At 42.8% G+C, this 24428-nt stretch overlaps 1 protein-coding gene across 1 annotated transcript in view; it reads left to right on the forward strand.

Moving 5' to 3' along the window:
* The window catches only part of LOC145394153 (uncharacterized), a 61824-nt gene that overhangs the window by 26287 nt on the left and 11109 nt on the right, over positions 1 to 24428 (forward strand). The window contains exons 6-14 of the mRNA XM_080268132.1: positions 2088 to 2232; positions 4282 to 4412; positions 7032 to 7185; positions 7772 to 8077; positions 8629 to 8792; positions 11056 to 11227; positions 17350 to 17498; positions 21212 to 22194; positions 22300 to 22654. Of these exons, the coding sequence (XP_080124258.1) occupies positions 2088 to 2232; positions 4282 to 4412; positions 7032 to 7185; positions 7772 to 8077; positions 8629 to 8792; positions 11056 to 11227; positions 17350 to 17498; positions 21212 to 22194; positions 22300 to 22654 (2559 nt within the window). The remainder of the gene's footprint in view (positions 1 to 2087; positions 2233 to 4281; positions 4413 to 7031; positions 7186 to 7771; positions 8078 to 8628; positions 8793 to 11055; positions 11228 to 17349; positions 17499 to 21211; positions 22195 to 22299; positions 22655 to 24428) is intronic.

A 24428-nucleotide genomic window follows, 5' to 3' on the forward strand; every position in this document is an offset into this window, starting at 1 on the left:
GCAGTTTAAGATCATATCATGCTTGAAGGCATTCGAAATGACATCATGATTTGCAAGCACTCTCCATACACGCAAGACAGGAGGCTCAAGAGCATGAATAATGGAGATAACTCACCCTCTTCATGACAAAAGAAGGAAGAAGGGAAAACAGATGGGAAAATAGTTTAAACCTGGGGATGAAAAGAGGAGCACGGGAAAGGAGCACCGGGCATGGACAGTGGCGTAAAGTGTTAGATGCGGGGGATGGAGGAAGGGCAAGTAGTTTTTTTTTTTTTTTTTTTGGTTCTTCGTGTCACGGTTTCACCAAAAACGATGTCGTTGATATGGTAGCAGAAAAAAGTGTCTTTCCCTGCCGTAAAATGTTCAATTAATACAACTTCCGCCTGGCAGCCGAACGGTCAGGGGCACTACTCGGAAATGTTCTAGATTACTTTACGACGGGAGTTCATAGGTCCCAGAGGTGACCGAAGATTTTTTGTTCGTGTGCATGTTTCCAGGGCTGGGTAAAGATTGGTCACATAATCTTAAATGTTTCTGATTACCAGGTAATGTAAAATGGCATGAAACGAGGTTTACACTGGAGTAGCAGAACACAGAATAAATAACTCTGGCATTGTTTCGAGTTTTTAGTAGCAGCAGCGCATCACTGATAGTGCTTTATTCCTGCCTTCACAAATATACATGCCGCGTACGGTAATCTCTAAGCATGGACGGTTTTCCCTCCGTGTTAAGGGATCCTTGAATACGGCATGGAGTGCAATGCAGTATGGTACTGAGACCTGGGTAGTAAAAGAAGAGGGTATTTGTTGGCTCATACGTAAAGAAATGACAATGATTAGATGCATGTGTAGTCCGTCCTTGAATTCGGGGCATGGGAGGAGGGGGAAGGAGGCTATGATTACGATGAAAGAGCTTAGAGGAGAGATGGGACTGGAAGGTATGGTGTGATGAGGAGGGGTGGATTGAGATGGTTTGGGCTTGTTGAAAGGATAGAGGATGACAGTTGGGTGAGGAAGGTGAGAACTGTGAACGCTGGGGATAGGTTTGCGAGAAGCAGACCGAAAAAGACCTGGGACGAGGTCATAGAGTGTGACCTCAGGGGTAAGAGACTGAATAGGGAGATTGCCAGAGATCGAGCAGCGTGAAGAGTCGCCGTTAGGTGACCAAGGCCGACACATTGAAGCATGCTGGAGTCTTAACAAACGATACGAACGATTCACTCGGTGCAATTGGGCCACTCCCACAACTTGAATAAGTCGTGATTATGTGAAAATCGGTGACCCTTAGTTTTGAGATGGGAGTCACCTTGGTTACGAAGCATGTCTAACCTTCACGTTGACTACACGTGGACATCAACTGAGCTGAAAAGGTTTAGAGTGCTGTGTCAGATTAGAACAAACGTGCTGTCATTTGTGTTAAAATGAAGATTGTTGGATCTATTTGTGAGCTTGGACTGTTGTATAATTGCTACGTTGATGTGTCTGTGTGTAATTATATATATATATATATATATATATATATATATATATATATATATATATATATATATATATATATATATGCGGAGAGAGGGAGATATATATATATATATATATATATATATATATATATATATATATATGCGGAGAGAGAGAGAGAGAGAGAGAGAGAGAGAGAGAGAGAGAGAGAGAGAGAGAGAGAGAGGTTTAATTTTGTAGTTTTGATGATCAATGCATTGATATTTACTCTCTTTTTGTGCGTGTGTGATCTTTTGAATGTCGCTGCAGCATGTGTCAGTCGTGAGGTGGGTGTTTGTGTTGGCAGACCCGCACAGCCGATATGGAGCCACTTTTTACAACAATTGCTCTTGATTGAACGGTGTCTGTCTCTGATGTGTTTACATTTTGGACACTGTATCTATGTGGCCCAGGGTTGTATGCCATGTGTGCGAGGGAGTAAGGGAGACTGGCACGCTGAGTAACTGCAGGCCTTAAAAAAAACTGATGTATGTCTCCTAACCTAACCTAACTTAACTTTTAATTCAACTCAGACATTACTTAACCCAATCTAATTGGTGTTAATCTAACCTGTGAATGTTGTTGTGTCAGGGTGGTGTGGAGGGCAACGTGACGTGGTCTGTGGTGGAGGTGACGGCCAGGCGTGAGCTGCACCAGGCCCGTGTGACCTGCACCGCCACCAACCCAGCCATCAGCGACACACCGGTAGCCAATACCACCACACTCATCGTTCACTGTAAGGCCACACACACACACTAACCCATGTACCCTCGAAAAAAAAAGTATGGGCACCCTGGGGTCGGATAAGATGTGAAATACTTCGTCTCTGGTGCAATCGGTGGTGTTGGTATGCCTGTTTAATTCACAAAAATAGTTGATTTACCATGTAGTACAATGTTACTCCAACTAAATATTTGAAAGATATATGATAACACAAATGAAGGATACGAAGCGACATAACCATGGCATTTCCCGTAAATCATAGTCCGTGTATCATAATGTCTCACACTGAAAGGGTGCCAATACTTATTTCATCGATGGTAAATTAACTCCTCTACACAGTGAATCCCTTCTCCTCACCCCTTGCCTACGATGACCCCTGTTTCATTTAATTCTCTGTCTCCCGATTTCTCTCTCGCTTCATTTTTCCACTTTAATGAATTACTGTATGCCAACTACTGAAATTACGTTGTGTGAGGCCGCGATAAACATAATGTCAATACGGAGGGATGTGTTCTGTTTTATTCTGTTTTTATTCTTTCAAACACCAGGGGATTTTCTGTTGTGTAGGCGAGATTTTAAAAACTGGATTAGGATAGATAATTTTAGCCTTCGTTACACCCTTCACTGCCATTTTTTTTCTTGTTTGTTTCCTATGCTGAGTAGTTTTCTGAAGGGTTAAGCAGTTCAAGAAGGAGAGAGAGAGAGAGAGAGAGAGAGGATACGGAACAGGAAGAGGACTGTACTCAACACAGATTTCCGAATTAAAGGAGTTATATGTATCCTTCAATAAACGATTCATTACCAGTAAATATAACTCAGATAAAATAGTTTGATGGTAGGAAGATTAGAGATACGTCATTGGACTGAAGGGGTTTATGTTATTGTATTTGGGAACAGTGTTATGGTGATGAGGTGTAGACTAATGTTTCTATGTTTATCTACTTCTCTCTTTATCTATCTGTATATCTACTTGTTTATCTCTCCATCTACCTATCTATCCATCTATCTATCTACATATCTGTCTATCCACCTACCATATCTGTCTGTCTGTCTATCTATCTATCTGTCTGCCCAGCTAATATCTCTCTATATCACTCATTCCCTCATTGGCCCATAAGGAGCGTCAGGGCCCAGGGCTAGGCTACTGATAACCAGACACAGAGGACGAGACCCGTCTTTCCCATCCCTGAGTAGCATAACGGACCCCAGCACACCCCAACCATCCCTCAGATACAAACACAAGCGGTCCACGGGTTTTGAAAAGTTTGGATCAATTTTACGTATTCCTTGGTGTATTAAACTTACCATATATCTTTTCGTTTTACTGGCAATACGTTGATTTTGTTTTTCTTATTTTTTTCTGAAGAGTTGGTGGTGATGGAAGTAACCTGGATTTTGTATTTGTTTTTGTTGTTGTTGTGGTATTGATGCATTTTGTGGAGCGTATGTTAGCGGTGTGATTTGTTGGGTCTGTTTGTGCTCTGTTTTGCTTGTGGCTTTCATTCCGTTGTTTTTCTTGGTGTGTTGTATATTTTTAAATGTAGGATTTCTCTCTCTCTCTCTCTCTCTCTCTCTCTCTCTCTCCAGCTAAACATATTCACCCTTCACTGATACATTTTAACATTAATAATACAAATCGTGAAGGGACAAGTACAGAAAAACATCGCTATATAGTAATGTTCATGTTACGGTACTTCTCCTCATTGTGTAAAATAGTGTATAATATATATTTCTTTCATCCTTTCCTTTTAAATTTTCCTGACAGTTTTTCCTTGCTTCATGGTAATCCTTTTCACAATTTTTATACTAGCTTCGGCTGCAGGGATTGGTGGGTGGGAGGAGTGTTGCTGTTTGGCTGCCCTTAATTTAGTCTCTCCTGCTCTACCTTCGTTTTCTCTCTTCTTTTTCTATTCCTGTTTCTGGCTCCTCCGTCTCGCTCTCTCCTGCCCTCTTCCTTCCACCTCTTTCTTGGTTATAATCTCAAGAACAAACTACCTGATGGGCCAATAAATCTGCTGGTGTTTGGTGTCCTTTGTACTCCCTTCAACCCCCCCGCCTCCAGACCCGCCCTCGGTGAACGCCTCGCTGGGCCCGTCACTCAGCCCTGCACTGCTGAAGGAGGGAGATGACGTGTACTTCACCTGCACCGTCCACGCATCGCCACCTGCCACAACACTCAGATGGTACCACGAGGTGAGGCAGGGCACGGCAGATGGACTTGGGTTAGGTTGGGTTGGGTCAGGTTAGGGGTGGGAGCAGAGGGGAAGGTTGCTTGTGTTGCGTCAGGTTAGGCTGGACTGCACTGGGTTAGGTTAGGTTGATTTAAGATAAGGTAAATAAGATAAGGTTTAAGTTAGGTAAAAGTATATGATAACTGTTTGGCCGAAGATAAAATGTAAAATAATCACTCCTGTACACAACTTAACCCCAAGAATGTCATTGAATATGGTTATAGAGAACAGTGGCGAGGTGCGACCGTGTGAAGAAGCCAGAGGTAGTGACTGATAAAATGCGGACAAGGAAGCACAGCCAACCCAAGACCCACATACAGCCAAGGTCTAGTGAGAAACCCCAGCCACGCGGGTCACGAGCCACGTAGAGATATTACCACCTTGAGTCACGTAACTTATTCTCGTGGTGCAATCTTGTTTGCATCCCGCCTCATGATTTTATTCAGCCAGGGACGGACCTGTCATGGTGAAGGGGTTCATGAAGGATATACTGTACATATAACACCTCAGAGTCCAAAAATTCTCTCAAAATAAATATTAAGTAAATAAAATCGTCTGGTGATAGCAATAATAGAACGCACAATACGTCATCGAGATGAAAAAGATAATGAAACCCAACATAAACGCAAATTAAAAAAAAAAAAAAAAAATGAAGGCGATCCCAGTAAACTCTACTTTCTCTGCCATGGATTCCCTTCAGTATGTACAGCACAGCACCATAATCTGGAACCAGACGGCGTGTAATACCTTTACTCCGATGACGTTATTACGTCGTCCGGACGGAGTTCGACGAGGTATTGTTTTTGGTCGAGTTTGTTTGGTTGTTTGTCTGTTAGCAACATTACGGAAAAACAGCTGTATGAAATTACATGAAACTTTCAGGATATGTGTGTACTGGTCCCAAAAGAAAGTTATTAAATTTTGGAGGTAATCAAGTGACCTTGAAAGGCCAGAATCAAGGTCACAGATTTCCAGAGGACTATAACTTGAAACCGGTTGAAGACAGAGATATTTACTATTATGAACATGCAGGAAGTAGTAATATGGGCTTTCATTTGGCATCAAGACTTTGACCTTGAGTGACCTTGAAAGGTCAAACTCAAAGTCACGGATATTCAGGGGACTATAACTCGAAACTCGCTGAAGATAGGTATTTACTATTATCAAGATATAGTAAGTCTCATATGGGCTTTCATTTGGCGGCATGACCTTTGACCTTGAAAGGTCAAATGCAAGATCACGGATTTTCAGAGGGCCTAACTTGAAATCACTTGCACCATTACCGTAGACTTTAATTGTGTAAAGAACTGACACTATATGGCAGTACCGATTCAGTATTTAACAGCAATGAAACAACTGCTGTCAAGCGAGGTTTGTTCTACCTGGCACCGCTTGTTTATATTCTGTTTTGCCACCACTAGACAGTTCTGTTCAGTTTTAAAGAGTCTGTAGACGTGTAGAGGGTTAGATACAGCATTCCTTAACCCTTTCACAACAAGGAATCTCCCATAATGTGGATAAAATCGGCTGTAGGTAGCAAAAGTTAAAAAAGTCATCGAACTGAAGTGGTCAAAACGGAAGTAAAGACACACTAGACTGAAATATAATACACAGTACAAGGTATTATCACGATCAGAAATCCGCCAACACTTCCCTACCGACTGTCTTGATGGAAGGCGTTATGTGAGAAATTTACTGTTATAACAAAATGAAGCAAACAGCAAAGGAACATGACGCCTGGGGAGCAATGAGAAATATGAAAGACAGAACACAGTAATGGCAGGAGGACTGTCTGGGAAATTTAGCTTGTAATACTGCTGTGTAAGAGGAGATAGCTGGGTGTCAAAATAATGTCCAATAGTTGATTCTATTTATGGAGGCGATTTGTTTGTGGCCACCCCTTACGGAATTAAGGCGTCTGGCAATAGGTAGATTGACTTGTGTTCCTCTCCCCTGCCACGGTAGGGATGGAAGGAGGGAAGAACAGGGTAGGAAAGTAATAGGGGATCTGAAGGCGAGGATAAAGAGTAGATATGTGGCTTCCAGTAGTTAACATGACCAGTAGTATAGAGACGAGTGATAGTTGAGGACAGTGAGTGAAATGAGTTACCAATGAATGACAGTGGCGTTACCTGTAGGAAGAGGCAGGCAGTGGAAGGATGTGTAGACAGAGAGGAGTGGAGGTGAACGTGACTGATGTGGAAAAGAGGAGTGTGTTTGTATAGTTATAAATTAATCTTTTTTTTCACAATAAATGGTACAAGGAAGGTTATTTTTGGCACTGCAGGAAAGTGGCACAGGACAAGTAAAGATTTCTGTTGGTGTGTAGTTCCTAATTCTTAAAGTAAATCATAGCGAGGGGAGCGTACTTTATATTTACTTCACTTCCTGACGTCAGAGCCAGAATGTGAGACTAAACTATCATGACGAGAGAGTTGACATTAAGGTTTTGGATTTAACTTTTTGAGTTGAAATTGTGGTGGTGATAAGAGGTTGTGAGGCTGGTGATGGTGTTGGCATGGTGATGAACTGGGTGTTATATTTCATGATGCTTTTCCTGGCCTGGGTGGTGTTGGTACAGGGGCGTGAGGTGACTGAGGGTGCTGGCGTGGTGGTGAGCGGGGACTCCCTGGCGCTGCAGAAGGCCAGGCGGGACAGGGCCGGGAGTTATCGCTGTGCCGCCACCAACACACTGGCCACCGTCAAGAGTCAGCCCGTCACACTGTCGTTCAGGTGTAAGTATGCAGACACACTGGCACTCATCGCCACATGTAAACACTCACACACTGTTACAATCACAGTTACCTGTGACCAATAACTCATTTATATTCACACTCACCTTCATAGGAAAGCAAAAAGTACACACTCACCCACTTGCACACTCGCCTTCAACATGTAAGCTCTCACTCACTCAGTACTTGTACACACACACACACACACACACACACACACACACACACACACACACACACACACACACACACACACACACACACACACACAAAGTACTTGAAAAATAAAATCAAGAGGATACAGGAGGAAATTCTAAATGTGAGAGGTGATAAAAATGTTACGAAGCAACATAGTGTCGGAATGAAAGCAGTTGACTTTTGGGAGCAGCTACCAGTTAAGCTTTGTGTCACAACAGTTCCTAAACGTACAGAAATTTATAATAAAGTACTAATAGGAAACTGGACATCAATACCATAAATCGGTGCTGAAAAAATACAGTTAAGAACATTGAGATAACACACACACATGTAGTCCCGTCAATACTGTATATCCTTACCTCATTATGAATACTTGTCCTCTGTCCACCAGACAAGCCTGAATGCCTGACATCGCTGACCTCGTACTTCATCTACGACAAGGCCATCAACGTGACCTGCACCCTCACCGCGCACCCCGCCGTCACCTCAGTGCAGTGGCAGTGGATGGACCGGCGGCGGGGCGGGGGCGGGGACAGGGCCAACGTGACCACCACGGCGCCATTCAGGGTGGAGGGCCAGGTGGCGTCGGCGCAGCTCACCGTACACCCGACATCTGGTGGCGAAGACAGGAAGCTGACCTGCTGGGGCGTCAACCAGATGGGTCAGCAGCTGTACCCCTGTAACTTCACCATAACAGGTGCATGGCAGCCTGACCCACTACATGGCAACGTTATAAACTATTACTATAACTACAGGGACCCTCTCGAAATTTTGGTAATAATTGGAATGAACTGAAAAATGGGATAGAGATCAGAATTACATTTATGTGAGGTCCACTGAAGAAGAGGGATATATACATAACTATATATATATATATATATATATATATATATATATATATATATATAACTATATATATATAACTATATATATATATATATATATATATATATATATATATATATATATATATATAACTATATATATATATATAACTATATAACTATATATATATATGTATATATATATATATAACTATATATATATATATAACTATATAACTATATAACTATATATATATATATATATAACTATATATATATATATAACTATATATATATATATAACTATATATATATATAACTATATATATATATATATATATATATATATATATATATATATATATATATATATATATATATATATATATTATACTGTTGATTTAAGGAATGTATATTTTGTCAGCTGTGAAGGTGCCAGTGTCGTCATGTGGTGTTGCTCACATCACCAGTACGTCCCTCAGCCTGGCCTGCCACACACCCCACCTCCCACCCCCGTCACCAGCAGCGCCAGCATCGTCATCAGCATCAGCATCCACCGCTGCCAACACTACGCTGTATACCGCTGAAGTATGGCGTTTTGATCCTTGGTTTTTATTGGTGTTTTTGTGGTAATATGGGGGTTTGGGAGAGGGTGTAATGTGGGATTGGTGGTTCTCGTTTACAGTTCTTTTTATTTTGATAGCTTTCTCACCCATCTTTAGGTGAAGAAAAAGCCAGGATGGTGATGAACATAATTATTTACGTTGCATTTGGTTGATGGTCAGAGTCTGTTACATGTATTCAGCTGAGACGTGTAGGTTGCATTCTAGGTGGTATGGGAGGTTTTGTAGCACTTTTTTGCAATTCATTTTGCATACTGCACTTTCATATTCTCCTGTATGGTATTTATATCATTATAATATGATCACTGGTTTCTAGCAATAACATAAAAATAATATTGATGTTTAGTGTGCAGTGCAGATCGCTACAGAAGATGAAGAGAAAAGTGGTAGGCAGACGTCATGAGGGGCTTAGTCACGATGGTCATCTCAGTTACTTTGTCCTTTGAGTCGGCTCGTCTGTCGGGGTACAAGGCCACTGCATCATCCAGGTTGTTACAGTTGCCTCCCATTGGTATTTCCATACTGTAAGAGTTCATTTTACCAACCAACCCATGAAGGGTGGATGAACATTTGTCGTGTGGCTGTAGGTGTCCGCACCAGGATTGGAATTCTGACGTGAAAGTGCTGGCAGCTTTCTTTCTAAGGACACTAACCAGTCGGCTACTGCGGCGGTGCCTAGAAAATGTTACGAAATCTCCAGAGCCACTTAACAATCGGACTCATGACCTTGTGAATGTAGCCACTCCTGAGCTACTTGGCCTGCGTCACGGAATACCTGGGGTGTATAAGATTTTTAACACCTTCAGTCCCGTCATGTATTTTTCAGATCATTATTGCTACCACTAAACGATTTTTGTCCAGTTTAGGGAGGGGGGTCAGTTAAGTCTGTATCTAATCCCTCCAGTTCAAAAAGTCTCCAAACCTAAATAAAATCGTGCGTAGGTATAAAGAGCAAAGCAATAGATTACGTCACGGGATTCAGTTGGCTAATACACTGAACACCACCCGTACATATGCATCAGTTTAAAATGGACACCTTCATCATCTCCTGTCATCAGTATTGCCTCTTTCAAACAATATAGCTTTTTCCTTTTATTTACACTACACCTTCCCTCCCTCCTTCACCCTCTCTCAAGCATTTGTCCACCTCTCACTTAATCTTTTCATAACAGTATCTTTTTCTTAAGTGTTCGTTTCTTTCTCATTTCATCCTTCGTCATCCATACTTCAGTAGTCTCCCTCTACTCTCTCCAATAACATTATCTCGCTTTCCTCAACCTCATTTATCGTGTGTTATTCCATTTTCCCTTCAGTTTTCCCTCCAGTCAACGTAATTCATCCTGTACTCTGCCTCTCCTTTTATTCTTTCCCAGTCAGGTTTTTAAAAAGTGTTTGTGTCTACATATGTATTTTTCCTTTACCCTTACAACCGCTCTTTTTGCTGAGTGTGTGTGTGTGTGTGTGTGTGTGTGTGTGTGTGTGTGTGTGTGTGTTTACCTCTGTTTTCATTTTTTTCCTTTCTAAACTAGACATTTTTCTCTGAGAGTTCATGTTTATACATATATATATATTTTTTGCCGTCTCTCGCCCAGCTTTTTTTTGTGTGTGTGTGTGTATGTAGTTATCTCTATCCAATCACCCTTCCTCTTCCACGTCTGCTTAAAACTCAGGCTTCTATAACTTTCAGCTGACTAAAATCGTCTGGCATTAGCTGGAAGAGAGTACAAGAGTTATCCTGATCATAAAAGGGGTAACGTGACAGATACATAAGAAACTAGTAATGAAGGAAGAAATAATAGGATGCTTCGTTACCTCCTTCAACCTGGGAACGTCTTTTATTTATTGCTTAATTATTTATTCATTTATTTCGTCCTTACTGTCAACATGGATTTTAATTAACGTAGGAAGGATCTAGAACAAGCTATATCAAACCCCTCTAGGTTGAAAATCCTCACCTAACATGAATAAAATGATCTTAAGTAGCAATAATAATAGAATGAAAAGATCACAGGAAACTAAAGTACATTATATAATACGTTGGAGTGATAGATTAGCACTAGATTATTATATTAGTCACGAAGAAGTGTTATGGGAAGAGTGTAGATCCGTTGCAGTGTCTTGTTTTGCCACTGAGATACGTGAAATAAGCAGCCAAAGGACGAGAATCTCACCCAAATTAGTGTAAAGGGACCATAGAATACATACCATGATTCTTGTCTCCCCTTCAGGTGTACTTCGCCAACCGCACCTTATTTACGAATGTGTCATCAACGCGTCCCACCTTCAACGTGAGCCAACTGGACGCCGGCACCAACTACCAGATCAAGGTGTACGTGACGCAGGGCACCGTCACATCACCGCCCGTGGTTGTGTCCGCGTATACGTCACGACCTCCACCCGGTTAGTACACACACACACACACACACACTCACTCACACACACACACACACACACACACACACACACACACACACACAAGGAGTACAATGGAAGACAAACAGCGAGACGCCCACTAAGCCCTTCGAGGCTGTCTCTTCTAGGGTGGGTTGTAACTAACAAAACTACAGTCCTACGAGTCAAATTCATGAATAGGAAGACAGGAAGGCTCTTCCCCATCCACCAAATCCTCCAGCAGAATCGGTAAGAAAACAGTGCGAAGGACTGCCATGTAGCATGAAAAAGCTATCATGGAAATTTGATAGGAGAGGATGAAAGGAAATCATATTTTGTACTACATTACAGTGAAAAGGAAGATACATCCAGACAACATTAGGTATATCACTACCGATGTTCCTCTTTGGTTATGCCGTCCAGTGTAATTCAGAAATGAATTTATCAAAAATGAATATGCTTACCTGGGGATTGTAAGATAACTACTTATCCAACAGGTTTTTAAATGTTAGTACTGTATCACAGTTTAACCCATTTGGTGGCAACTTATTCTGTATATTTAAAACTCTGTTGAATAAGCGCTTAGCTTCATGTGATTTGAAAAGCATGCCAACAGATGTGACCATTTCTTCTACTATATATTGACCGATCTTTTGTGAAGTATTTGCTGACAACCATATTATCATGTCTTTGAAGATTTTTGTCTACTTGTATAAAATTTTGTCTTAGTCTGCGCTTTATTATGATGAAAAAATTAAACTCTTCTAAATGTTCCTGATACGGTTTACTTCCCAGTCTAGGCATCATTTTTGTCACACTTCGCTAATCTCTCGTGTTGCTCCATACTTTTTTCTTTTATTGTAATAAGGTGACCAGAACTAGACAATACTTAAAGTGTGAGCGTACTAAAGTGAGGACGATATTCCCCGAATTATATTAGAATGTTGTGTCTGTGAATCCAGTTAATGTATTGGCTTTTGTAACATCCTTTGCACACTTGCTTTAAAGTTGTTTCTTATTACAATTCCTTTTTTCTCATGGTTTATATACTTAAGTTGAATATTATTCACTTTGTAAACAGCCCTTACATTTATACTGCCAATGTTTAGTATTGTACTTTATTCATACTGAAGTCCATCTGCTGTGTCTCAGCCCACTTGAACAGTCGATCAAGGTCTCTCTGAACTGCTTGCCTTTGTAATGATGTGTCTTCTCTGTTACTGTTGGGAAATCTAGATATTTTACAAAATCATCCTTCATCAGTATCATTTATGTACTGAAAACACACTGCGAATTAACACTTGTAAGTTAAGGTGGACGAAGTATGGATAATTTGTAGCACAAACATTTTTGTTTCACGAATATTCTTTTTGTGATTAAATACTGATTAACTTCCCTGACTCGCCATCAACTTAATAAAGTCTAGCGTATTAACTCTCAGGCTGTTTAACTTTGAAAAAAAAAAAAAAAAAAAAAAAAAACCTGGGCGCGTTATCTGGAATAGCATACCAAAGCTTTCCCGACCGTGAGGGGGCGAAAGTGGACGATATATAGTTAACAGGGATAACATTTCAGAAGGTTTCTTGTTACCATGATTCAGTACCGATTAATGGCAGCTCTTCTCATGTACTGTACATAAGGCATTCGTTTATAACACTGCACAGTAACACCGCGTTATAAATCGCCTTTTATGTTATTCTTTTCTTCTTCAGATCTTCAGTAAGCCACACAAACATTGCCTATCATAATTTCGTTGTTTTATGTAGGTTTTATTTGTCAGGTCCTTCACTTTGCAGTACCAGCTGTATGAAAAAGCCGTAATATTCCGACACATCCCACATTTACACAGAGGACTGTCTGTGTTCTCTCTTGTGGCAATTATGGGTGACGGTGGCCGGGTTGGCACTGCATTCTCTCATGCTTTACTACTGGTTAATTCCAAGCCTTCCCGTATAACAAAAATATAATTCCGTCTGATTAATATTAAGCCTGCTCATTAGGAAAATAAAAATGCTTCCTTTACTGATCCACGCATTGTTGACAGCTGGTGGTGATGGTGGGGGTGTGGGGAGGGGTGTGGCGGTGGGCGGTGTGGTGTGTGGTGTGGTGGTGGCCGGATGTCTGCTGGGGGCGGCGGTGTGGGCAAGGCTGTACTGGACCAGGCGCATACGTCACCCTGCCTCACCCACCACTGCAGCAAAGACTCTCACCCTCGCCACACCAGAGGACGCCAGGCCAATGCTACACCAGGGTATGCCTTACTTATTTCTACCCCACCTTCACTCATACCTACCCTACCTTTACTCATACCTACCCCACCTTCACTCATACCTACCCTACCTTTACTCATACCTACCCTACCTTCACTCATACCTACCCTACCTTTACTCATACCTACCCTACCTTTACTCATACCTACCCTACCTTCACTCAGACCTACCCTTCCTTTACTCATACCTACCCTGCCTTTGGGATGTGGCGGTGGTGTAATAGGAAACATATTCGGGCCGCAACCGTGAAGTCCCAGGTTCGACTCCCGGGCTGGCTATAAGATCTTTGGTCGTTTTTTTTTTTTTTTTTTTTTTTAACAGCCTGTATCTAGAACTGAAATAGGGACTTGGATTATATATTCGACGGTTGCCTGTCTGTCTGAGGAATGATTTGGACTCAGTAAAAACCTCTGCCTTAATCACCTTCGTGTTGTCGATAGGCATTAACCCTAAGCCTTCTCCCCCCCCCCCACACACAGTGATATCTTCACTGTTAGTTATGATGGTAAGAGTCATGTTATTGTCCTTGTCTAGCATGTGAAGTACGGTACGCCAGTTTTAAATCTGACCTCTCTGTATCTTCTCATTTTCTAATCATCATCATCATCATTTCCAACGCCTTCCTCCCTCCTGAGGGGATGGCCATGACAGAACCACTTCCAGGCTACTTTGTTGTCACATAAGCTACCCCTTATTCTTCCATTTTACGTAACACCTTCCATCACCATAGAACGTAGGGAAGTGTCAGCGAACATTTGTTCGTCTATCTATCTATCTATTGCCAGACGCCTCAATCCCGTTTGGGGTGGCCACAAACAAATCGCCTCCAAGTCACCCTGTCCCCCGCCATTTCACTGCCCTGCTCCCAACTCACACCCCCCTCTCTCATATACCTCTCCACCCCATCCCTCCATCTCATTTGTTCGTGATACATGTAATACATGCAGGTATTCACTGTGGAATACGACATTAGTGTAGGAGGACTGGTTGCCAGTACTGACCAGAAGAACCAAGGCTTCTCCTTGGTATTAATGTCAGTAGAATACACGAGGGTTATTGAAGCAAACCACTCACACACATCAATGCTGTAGCCGTCAGTGTCATGTTCAGTTTTCCAGTTGTACTGCCGGATGAATAGGGACAAGGGGGAACAAACCACTGTCCATGAGTAACAAGCCTGAGAACTGCATAAGAGTTCTTTGGGCTGCTAGCTATAGCTATGCCAGCCAGTGTGCTACCAATTCCCCCTGTTAACCAATATAATGTTAGATTGTTTTGGTTGCCACCATCAACTCCTCTGTGCATCACCTTTGTTGGTGACCCATTCACTAAGGTGACGCCTTTTTTATTGTTCTTGCTATCTTCAGATAACTTTTTATGTCTTAGGAGTAATTTGTGAGCTGGAAGTGTTACAGCCGTAACTAACTTTCGCTACAAGGAACTGAATCAGAGGGTGAGGTAATAGCAAGAGTGGAATAAAAATGGCGTCCTCTGGCTGAAAGAGTTAACCCGTTTCACCTTGTCAAGTGTGTTACCTGCCATACCTTTGTGTTTCACCTTTGTTAATTGTGTTACCTGCCATACCTTTGTGTTTTACCTTTGTAACTTGTGTTACCTGTCATACCTTTCTGTTTCATCTTTGTTAATTGTGTTACCTGCCATACCTTTGTGTTTCACCATTGTAACTTGTGTTACCTGCCATACCTTTGTGTTTCACCTTTGTTAATTGTGTTACCTGCCATACCTTTGTGTTTCACCTTTGTAACTTGTGTTACCTGTCATACCATTGTGTTTCACCTTTGTTAATTGTGTTACCTGCCATACCTTTGTGTTTCACCTTTGTTAATTGTGTTACCTGCCATACCTTTGTGTTTCACCTTTGTTAATTGTGTTACCTGCCATACCTTTGTGTTTCACCTTTGTTACGTGTACAACCTGCTATACCTTTGTGTTTCACCTTTGTTACGTGTGTTACCTGCCTTGCCTTTGTGTTTCACCCAGGTCACGTGTGTTACCTGGTATACCTTTGTGTTTCACCTTTGTTACATGTGTTACCTGGTATATCTTTGTGTTTCACCTTTGTTACGTGTACAACTTGCTATACCTTTGTGTTTCACCTTTGTTACGTGTGTTACCTGCCTTGCCTTTGTGTTTCACCCAGGTCACGTGTGTTACCTGCCATACCTTTGTGTTTCACCTTTGTCACGTGTGTTACCCGGTATACCTTAGTGTTTCACCTTTGTCACGTGTGTTACTTGGTATACCTTAGTGTTTCACCTTTGTCACGTGTGCTAGGGGTCTTGAATGATGCGTCTGTGAGTATGTAACCATTTTGCTATGCTTGCTGTTGATAGCTATACAGTACGTCTACTCTTTCTTTCCTTGTTTTCTGTTTCTTACCTAATGCCATGATCGCTTGGGAAATTAGGTCTGGTTGATGCTGCTGGTGGTGGTGGTGGTGATGATGATGATGATGATGATGATGCGACTTTTTTATCTCCTTTTTTTTTTTTTCACCTTTGTCGCGTGTGTTCCCTGCCTCACCTGCCTATATATTATTACAGGTGTGGGGTGGCTGGGTGGACCGGTAAGAACTTCCACCACACTGGACCGCTGGCACAAGGGTTAGTCTCCCACCCCTCACTCCCTCACCCACACTACTATAATCACTAAACCCTCTCCCCCTCACTCCCTCACCCACACATAGTTCATACCTGGCAACGTTATAGGCTACTCCCTGTCCCCCTCAACTCTCACCAGTATACTTTGTCTGCCTTAACTTTCTACTGGAGAGGGACGCCTTCACGTGGTGGCTCTGATAAAACTGGGCGGCTCCACTATCCACTTATACAAAGCCCTTCATTTACCTACCTATCCTCCGAAAGGAGAATGATGGCCTGCTGGAGGAGGGAAACTTTAGCCTGCCGTCCTTTGTGTTCACATTTTAGATGAACCTGGGGCTACGACAACAACAACAACAACAACAACAACAACTACTACTACTACTACTACTACTACTACCACCATAATTTAGCAGTGGTTTTCATTATGCTGTTGTTACTTCTCGTAGCTTAGTTGCAGAAGCAGATGATATAATGGCTTTACACCTTAGCCAGGGTCCCAGGGCAATCCAGTGAACAGAACTGTATTGTAATCTCTTGTTATGGGATTCTAGATGGAGGGATGGCAATTTTAGGCCAAGACAAAGTATACAGAGCTTAGTTCATAATATTTTACTCTCCCTTCTCCTTCCCTTCACCTCACAATAATAGTTCATGAAAGTATCTCCTCTCTTCCCTTATTAAATTCACACTACTAGCTCATGTTTTTACTGTCACCCCTTCTCACAGTAGTGGTTCACAATCCCCTCTCCTCACACACACACACACACACACACACACACACACACACACACACACACACACACACACACACACACACACACACACACACACACACACACACACTCTACTAACTCCTGTACCACATGTTTACCTTTACGTATTATCCTTGTCACTGTCATTGCCTCCTTTTTTTATACTTCGTTTGTTGCTCCGTTTGTTTTTCGTTTTAGTGTGGAGGCGACTGTTCGTACCTGTAGAGGTGAGAATCAATCTTCATTAACCATTACAGTACAGATTCATGTTTTCATTTATTTTATATTTGCATCAACCAAGCAATTTGATCCAGTTTAGTCTTCAGTTAAAAAGTTCAAGATTCTGTTATTACATTTTTACTTGCTTTCTGATATATAGTTCATGTTGCGCTAAGACATTATACAATAGGTTATGATTTAGTTTCCTGTCTGTCCTCACTTCCTGTTTCCCTCTCTTACATAAATTCGTGGTTGTGTGTTGTCAGGGGAGGAGCCGATGTACCAGGTGGTGGCCGGGGACGATGAGGAAGACGACGACGAAGAGGAAGAGGAGGATGAGAGGGACAGACTGCTGGAGAGGAGCGAGGACGCGTACAGCGTGGAGGTGGATCCCGTGGCCCTGAATGCTGCCCTGGTGGGTACCGCTGCTCTCACTTTTTTCATCCCTCCCAGCACCTTTCCTACTTCATTCATTCTAAAGATCACTTCTACATCTACTCTTCCATCCACAGCAACATGTGACCCTAAAGACTTAAAACACTCTACCTCCTCAAGCAACTCACCATTCAAAACTGTATTCATCCTCCTACCATCTACCAACCTCGTACTCTTCATCACTTTACTCTTATTCTCATTTAATCTCAATTTCCCCCTTTCACACACCCATCCAAACTCCTCTACCATCTGTCTCAGTCTCTCCTCCGAATCAGCCACCAGTGCAGTATCATCCGCAAACAGCAGCTGATTCAGATTCCACTCACTACCATCTGCATTAACCTGACCCAAACCTCCGCTTAACACTCTTGCATTCACCTCCCTTACAACACCATCCATGTAAATATTAAACAAGCATGTAAACATCACACATCCTTGCCGCAGCCCCACTCTCACGGGAAACCAATCATTTACAGTATTTCCCACTCTTACACACGCTCTACCATTTACATAAAAACTCTTCTCACCTTTTAATAACCTACCATCAAGTCCATACAATCTCAAAACAATCCACGAAGCCTCCCTATCAGTTCTGTTATACTCTTTCTCTAAATCCATGAATGCCCAAAACACAACCTTACCTTTCGCTAAATACTTTTCACACACCTGTCTCACTGCAAACACCTGATCCACGCATCCCCTCCCTCTCCTAAAGCCACACTGCTCATCACCAATCACCCCCATTGCACCCTTTCCAACTCTCATGATTAACACTCTATCATAAACCTTACCTACAACATTCAACAGACTTATACTCCTAAAGCTAGTACATTCATACTTATCACCCTTACCTTAATACAGTGGAACCACACAAGCACTTGCCCAATCAATTGGCACCATATCGCTCACAAAACACACGTTCAACAATCTTACTAACCAGTCAACAATAGTCACTCCACCACCCTTCAGGCATTCCACAGCACACCCATCCATACCTGCAGCTTTCCCTGTTTTCATCTCCTTTACTGCCTCCTGCACTTCCTCCATCGTGATCAAAGAATCATTCAACTTGATCTCCCGACACATTTATTCCTTGTATCCTTCCATCTGCCACAGTCTCAGCCTCCCTTTCCTCTTCTACATTTAACAATCTTGCAAAATACTCCTCCCATTTCTTCCTTACTACATCCATCTCAGGTATCATCCTTCCATCCTCTGCTTTTACTCTCTCTTCTTTCCCAGACTCTCCCTTTCGCACCATTTTCATCTCTTTCCAAAACATTTTCTTATTCTGTTGAAAATTCTCAGTCAACCGCCTACTCCTCCTCTCATCTGTTGCCACTTTAGCATCACGCACAGCCCTTCTCGCCCTTTTCCACTTTTCCTCATACCTCTCATATGACACCTCATCCTTCCTCTGCAGCCATACTTCATATGCACGTCTCTTCTGAGCCACAGCCATACTTCCTCGCACCACCATTCACTTCCCTTTCTTACACCACCACCCACTCGTCTCACACCACAGACCTCTTCCGCATGCCCCACCACAGTTTAACGTCAGGATTATAAAAGTTCCGTAGACAACACTGGTAATAAACTAATGCATCTAAGCCTAACAGGGGCAGGTCAGCGTTATCACGTACCGTGACAAAAGGGTCAGTTTTGATGTGTTCTTTACTTAGGGTCTTACACTAGAACGGGGAGCACAGTAGCTCGGTGGTAGGGTGTCGGGCTCGTAATCGTGAGGTTGGGAGTTCGCGCCCCGCCCGGTGGCTGCCGTGCTGGGAGGGGTAGCGCTCTCCTGTAACCCTAGCAGGGCTATATGATCTGATGAGGTCTAGCTCGAGGATTAATCCCTTTACACTAGAACTCGACATTACCCAAGAGTACAATTACACATGTGCTGTGTACCTCAGGGTCAGGCGACGTAATTTTATCCATCAGACCACATTGCCTTACTATCCTCAAAGGCAGCATAGTGTTGGTAGCCCCCGTGTCTGTCAGAATAGGGAAACTATGCCCACCTTCTTCCACCTCAGTTAACGACAAAACTGGATATTCCTCCCCGACGGGACCATAAACAACTTTGACAGATGACATTGTGAATAACAGCCGCCGGTAATGTATTATAATCTGAAAGTTTGTAATATATAAAACGATATATATATATATTTTTTAATGGAGAAATGAATTCCCCGAGCTAGACCTTAATAGATCTTATAGCCTCCCTAGGCGACGGGAGAGCGTTACCTATCCTAGCCGGGTAGCTACCCGGGCGGGCCGCGAACTGTCAACCCTTTGGTCTCAAGTTAGGCACTGTGCCACTGAGCCATCCTACTCCCCAGTTTTTGTGTTTGCGCTGTTAATAGTACACGTAGTTGGCGACAGACCGTGCTGTCACAAGGATGCACACTCGAATAATGATAAATTGGCGATGCTGCCTCTCCTATTATACCCAGTCAGTTGACTGCAACAATTATGATATTTACTGCCCAGGATTTTGTGGTACAAGACACCAGTAGAATTACAGTTGCCTTTGCAGTAATTAAACTGCTCTCACACAGAAGAAAAAATGTGCCTCAGTGCGTTAAAATCATGCATGCTCTTCCGTTCTTTAGAATTAAATTTTGCCCTGGTCTCCCGGGCGTTAGTTCCGGCTTCACAAACACAACTCTCTCGTTCCGGCCCAGATTTGTTTCTGTGGTAGGAATAAGGAAAATGTAGACTGTTCACATCTCTTGTTGTGCAAAATCAGAGCCTGTAGTAATAAGACACGTGACTGCGTGGCGTCACAGGTCAGTCGGATATTAGAGACTCGCTACAGGGTCTCTAGGATATACGAACTCAGGATCAGTGCGATATGATAACCTGGGCATCCTTTAATAAGCCATAAATTCACTGCCACAGGACACTTCGTAGCACCTATTCCTCAGCCACTAATTGTGCGCAATTCTATTATTTTCGACACACACACACACACACACACACACACACACACACACAATTATATATGATTCAAATGCAAGAAGACCTATCTCCTCCAGCCTGAAGATTTTCGTTGGTTTATGCTTGCTGTTTATCACCCTACCATCCATTTTTTTTTTTCTTTTTTTTTTCACTATCAGCAGCATCGGGGTTCGAGCTTAACCTACTCAGTCGCAACATTTAACTCTTCTACATATTTGGGTTCAAACGTCGGGTGTTATAATGTGCAGTTCATTGTGTACATAAAAGCATAAAACCTGAGTGAGTAGATTTCCTTGACTAATCTGTTGTTATGTGTAATATATCTAGATTTTTATCAGATATTTTGTTGCAAGGCAGTACACTCGTATGTTCTTGAAATGATTATACCATCGAACAGACAGGCCTGCAGAAATTCAAATTTAGTATATACTTTATTATGTGATAGAGAAACAAGAAATCAAAGAAATAATGTAGTAGATAATAAGTAATAAGAGAAGAGCAGTACTTGAAAGACAACTACTTTTAGCTGTATTTATAAGCCATGAAGTGTCCATAATTTTATCCCACTTACAGAGGAAAGTGGACGCAGAGGCAGCGTGCAGAGGAAAAAAGACAAAGAAGGAAGAGGCAGAAGTGAACGAGGATGAGAAGGAGGAGGCTGAGAGTACGAAGGATGGAGAGAAGAGGAAGGTCGAGCTGGAGGGTTGGGTTCAGCTGTTGCCGCAGGATTGTGAGGACACGCTGGCCAGGAAGCTGCAGCACGTCGGCGCCAGGAAGAAGAGGCGGGAAGAAGAGGGGGCCAGAAGGAAGGGAGAACTGGAGGAGGGAGGCAGGGAAAGGCTGGCAGGGAGGGAGTGGCTGCAGTACCTGCCTGAAGGATGGGTGATTGCATCCTCTCCTCACAGTCTTCCCAGTATCGAAAATTCCACCGACTTATGGATCAGCCCCGAAATGGATGATGATGAAGATATGTCAGGGCTGGATCCCTCTCTCGACCCTGGTGGCAAATTTCAAGGTGGTGTTCCCCAGGAGACAGAGAAGTTCCCGGTAATTATTCCTACGATCGATACGAAGAAGTTGCTGGAGAGCTTTGAAGACTGGAAGGCTAAGTACACCCAGGCTCAAGCACCCCAATCGCCTGCACTCACAGACGATAACTATAACAACCACAACAACCACCACCGCCGTGGTGACTTGCTACGATCGTCGACTAGAGAGCACAACCTCCTCAACAGTTTGCTGGATCCACTAAACCGAAGAGACAGCAATCACAACACCAGTGCCTTACAACTCAACAATAACAACAACAACAGCGACGACGACAGTGCTTCCCTACAACCAAGCACGGGTAGACAAGACCACAACCACAACTACAGCTATCCACAACAGGTCCCCACAGAGGTCAATCAGAATTACACCCCAGGTGACAGACTCCAACGGTCTCCGAAAAGAAACAAGAGAGTGAACAGTAACCGTGTCAGTTTTCCGCCACCATTACCCTCATCCAGAGAGGACCCCCTTGAAACTCACAAGCACAGTTACCACAGCAAACAACCACATTCTGGCCGGGGCGTCACTGGTTACCACAACCGCAGCAGTCTACCACCACTCTCCACACCCTCCCAAGACACACCCAGCAACTACCACAACTACCAAAATCTAACATGCCTGCCCCCACCTCCTTCACCAAAGACTATCTACCAGCACAAGCGCACCAACTTATCAAATTTTCCCCACAACTACCACTATCGTCTCAGCCTACCACCACCACTACCTTCCACACAGATTCCAGAAGTCCACCACAATCGCTTCAGTCTACCACAACAACCAAACACAAGGGTTCCCATCAACCACCAAGGCCGCCGGGGGAGACCACAGGACAACCAGAAGCGCTGGAGCCTTCCACACCCCCTCCGAGCTGATGACCGCAGGGACAGAGTGAAACCAGGGACGAGTAAGGCTTTGGGTTCTGGAGTGGCGTTAGCGAGGGGACCAGGAATGCCAATGGATTCTAGGTCTAATTTAGGACTTGGAAGAGACCCTGGGACCGAACTGTCAATGGGAACTGGGTTAGGACAGGTCCAAGGACTGGGGATCGAACCAGGAACTGAGGAGTGGCAGGACCAGCTGCTGAGACAGGGGCTGGGGCTTGAGGCCGGCTGTGCACAGGTATTGGGACATGGAGGAGAAAGGCAAGGACAGGAACTTAGGAGGTTCAGTCCCAGAAAGAGCAAGGAAAAGGACCAGAAAGAAAGGCTTAGTTTAGAATTAGGGCAACGACATGTTCAGGGACAGAAGTTTGGCCAAGGTGAACAAAGATTAGGGCAGGATGGACAGAGACCAAGACAGGAACAGCGAGAGGAATGTTCGAATAATGGAGAAGAGACTCTGTCTTCTTCTTCTCTCCTTCAACTTATGTTTTCCGAGGAAACTGTTCTCTGAAAACGCTTATCCTGTTCAGGTCGACGATGTTTGTATGGGCTGTTCTTGCAATTTCAGGACAGTTTTAATCTATGCAGGAGATATTTTTGACAATGAATTAGATATTATTCCACTATGTTCCGAAAGTTGAATAAAAATGATTTTGTGGTAGCAGGAATAAACAAGAAACCACTCACAGAGCGCATACCTTCGTCAGCCCCTGTACCAGACAATTCAGATCACCACCAAAATTTAATCAACTACTCTTCCTTGGCCCATGATCCTTATATCCACAAAATATAATTGACATCCATCCATAACTTTTTTAGATATCATGTGGACAAATAGACAAACAGAAAAACAGGGATGAATACATACAGTAATATCCTCCAACCCCGTAGGCGGAGGTAACTATAAAAAGAATTCACTGTAGTGTTTATATGAGGCCAACGCCATGTGCATTATCACATTCCATGTATTTATACATTTTTGGTAGCCATTGCAGATTGTTACTTTGTTTATCATCATGTAAAATTATTTTAGGGTACTGTGTGCAAGCTGAATCAAAAACACTAGACTAGAGGACTTGTAATAGTCTGTTGTTGGAGTCTTCACTCCCTGTACGTCACTTTTATCATTGCTGCCGCCAGACGATTTTATTCAGCTCGAGAAACTTTTCAAACGGGGAGCAGTTTGACACAGCCTCCATGAACCCACTCACCGTAACGCGTCTCACGTAAGCTGAAGAAAGTCGCTTGGAGGCAGCGGGAATAAAATACAAAATACGTGATGAGAATGAAGGTTTGAAGCGTTACTGGCAGTCGTCAACACTGCTCTCATGCCGTCCAGTCTATGCTTTGTTTCCTACAATAAACAAAGAATCAAAGAGTCTGTTTACTAGGGAACCATTCACCTAAAAATATACATATGTAATTTATTCCAGACCCAGGATTTCGGGGGATGACTGATGTATGAATGAGTGCCTGGCCCATTTCACTGGCCATGCTGGTGATATTTCTCCTACTTCCGTACTTTTTTCTTGCTCCAGTATCATTCTGTCCTTGGGTGAGAAAAATGTCACTATGATGATGATGATTTTCAGGAACTATTATCGTCCTAACACACACACACACACACACACACACACACACACACACACACACGTCTTTATCGAGGTTAGAGTTTACAAAATTTTAATTGCACGCCCTGTTGTGATCAGAGTTAGGGATTCGTTTATAAACCACCATAATGTATAAATTTTCTCGTCACTCCTCCCTTAAAGATACATAATAAGTAAATAAATAAATAAATAAATAGTGCAGGGGCGTTGAGGTGAGGAATAATGGATCCACATTTACCAACTTTTTTGAGCTTAAGTTATTTTTGCTTGTTTATAAATTTCCCTTCTCTGGAACACCAAGTATACGCATCACAAACACAGAAGCGAAAATGTCTGTGTGAAGAATTAGAAAAACAAACAGTTTCTGATAATAGTAAACGCTATGGAGACTTCTTAACCTCG

Source organism: Coenobita brevimanus, chromosome 26, assembly GCF_032717465.1.
Source record: "Coenobita brevimanus isolate Jiangsu-jjx chromosome 26, ASM3271746v2, whole genome shotgun sequence".
NCBI lineage: Eukaryota > Metazoa > Arthropoda > Malacostraca > Decapoda > Coenobitidae > Coenobita > Coenobita brevimanus.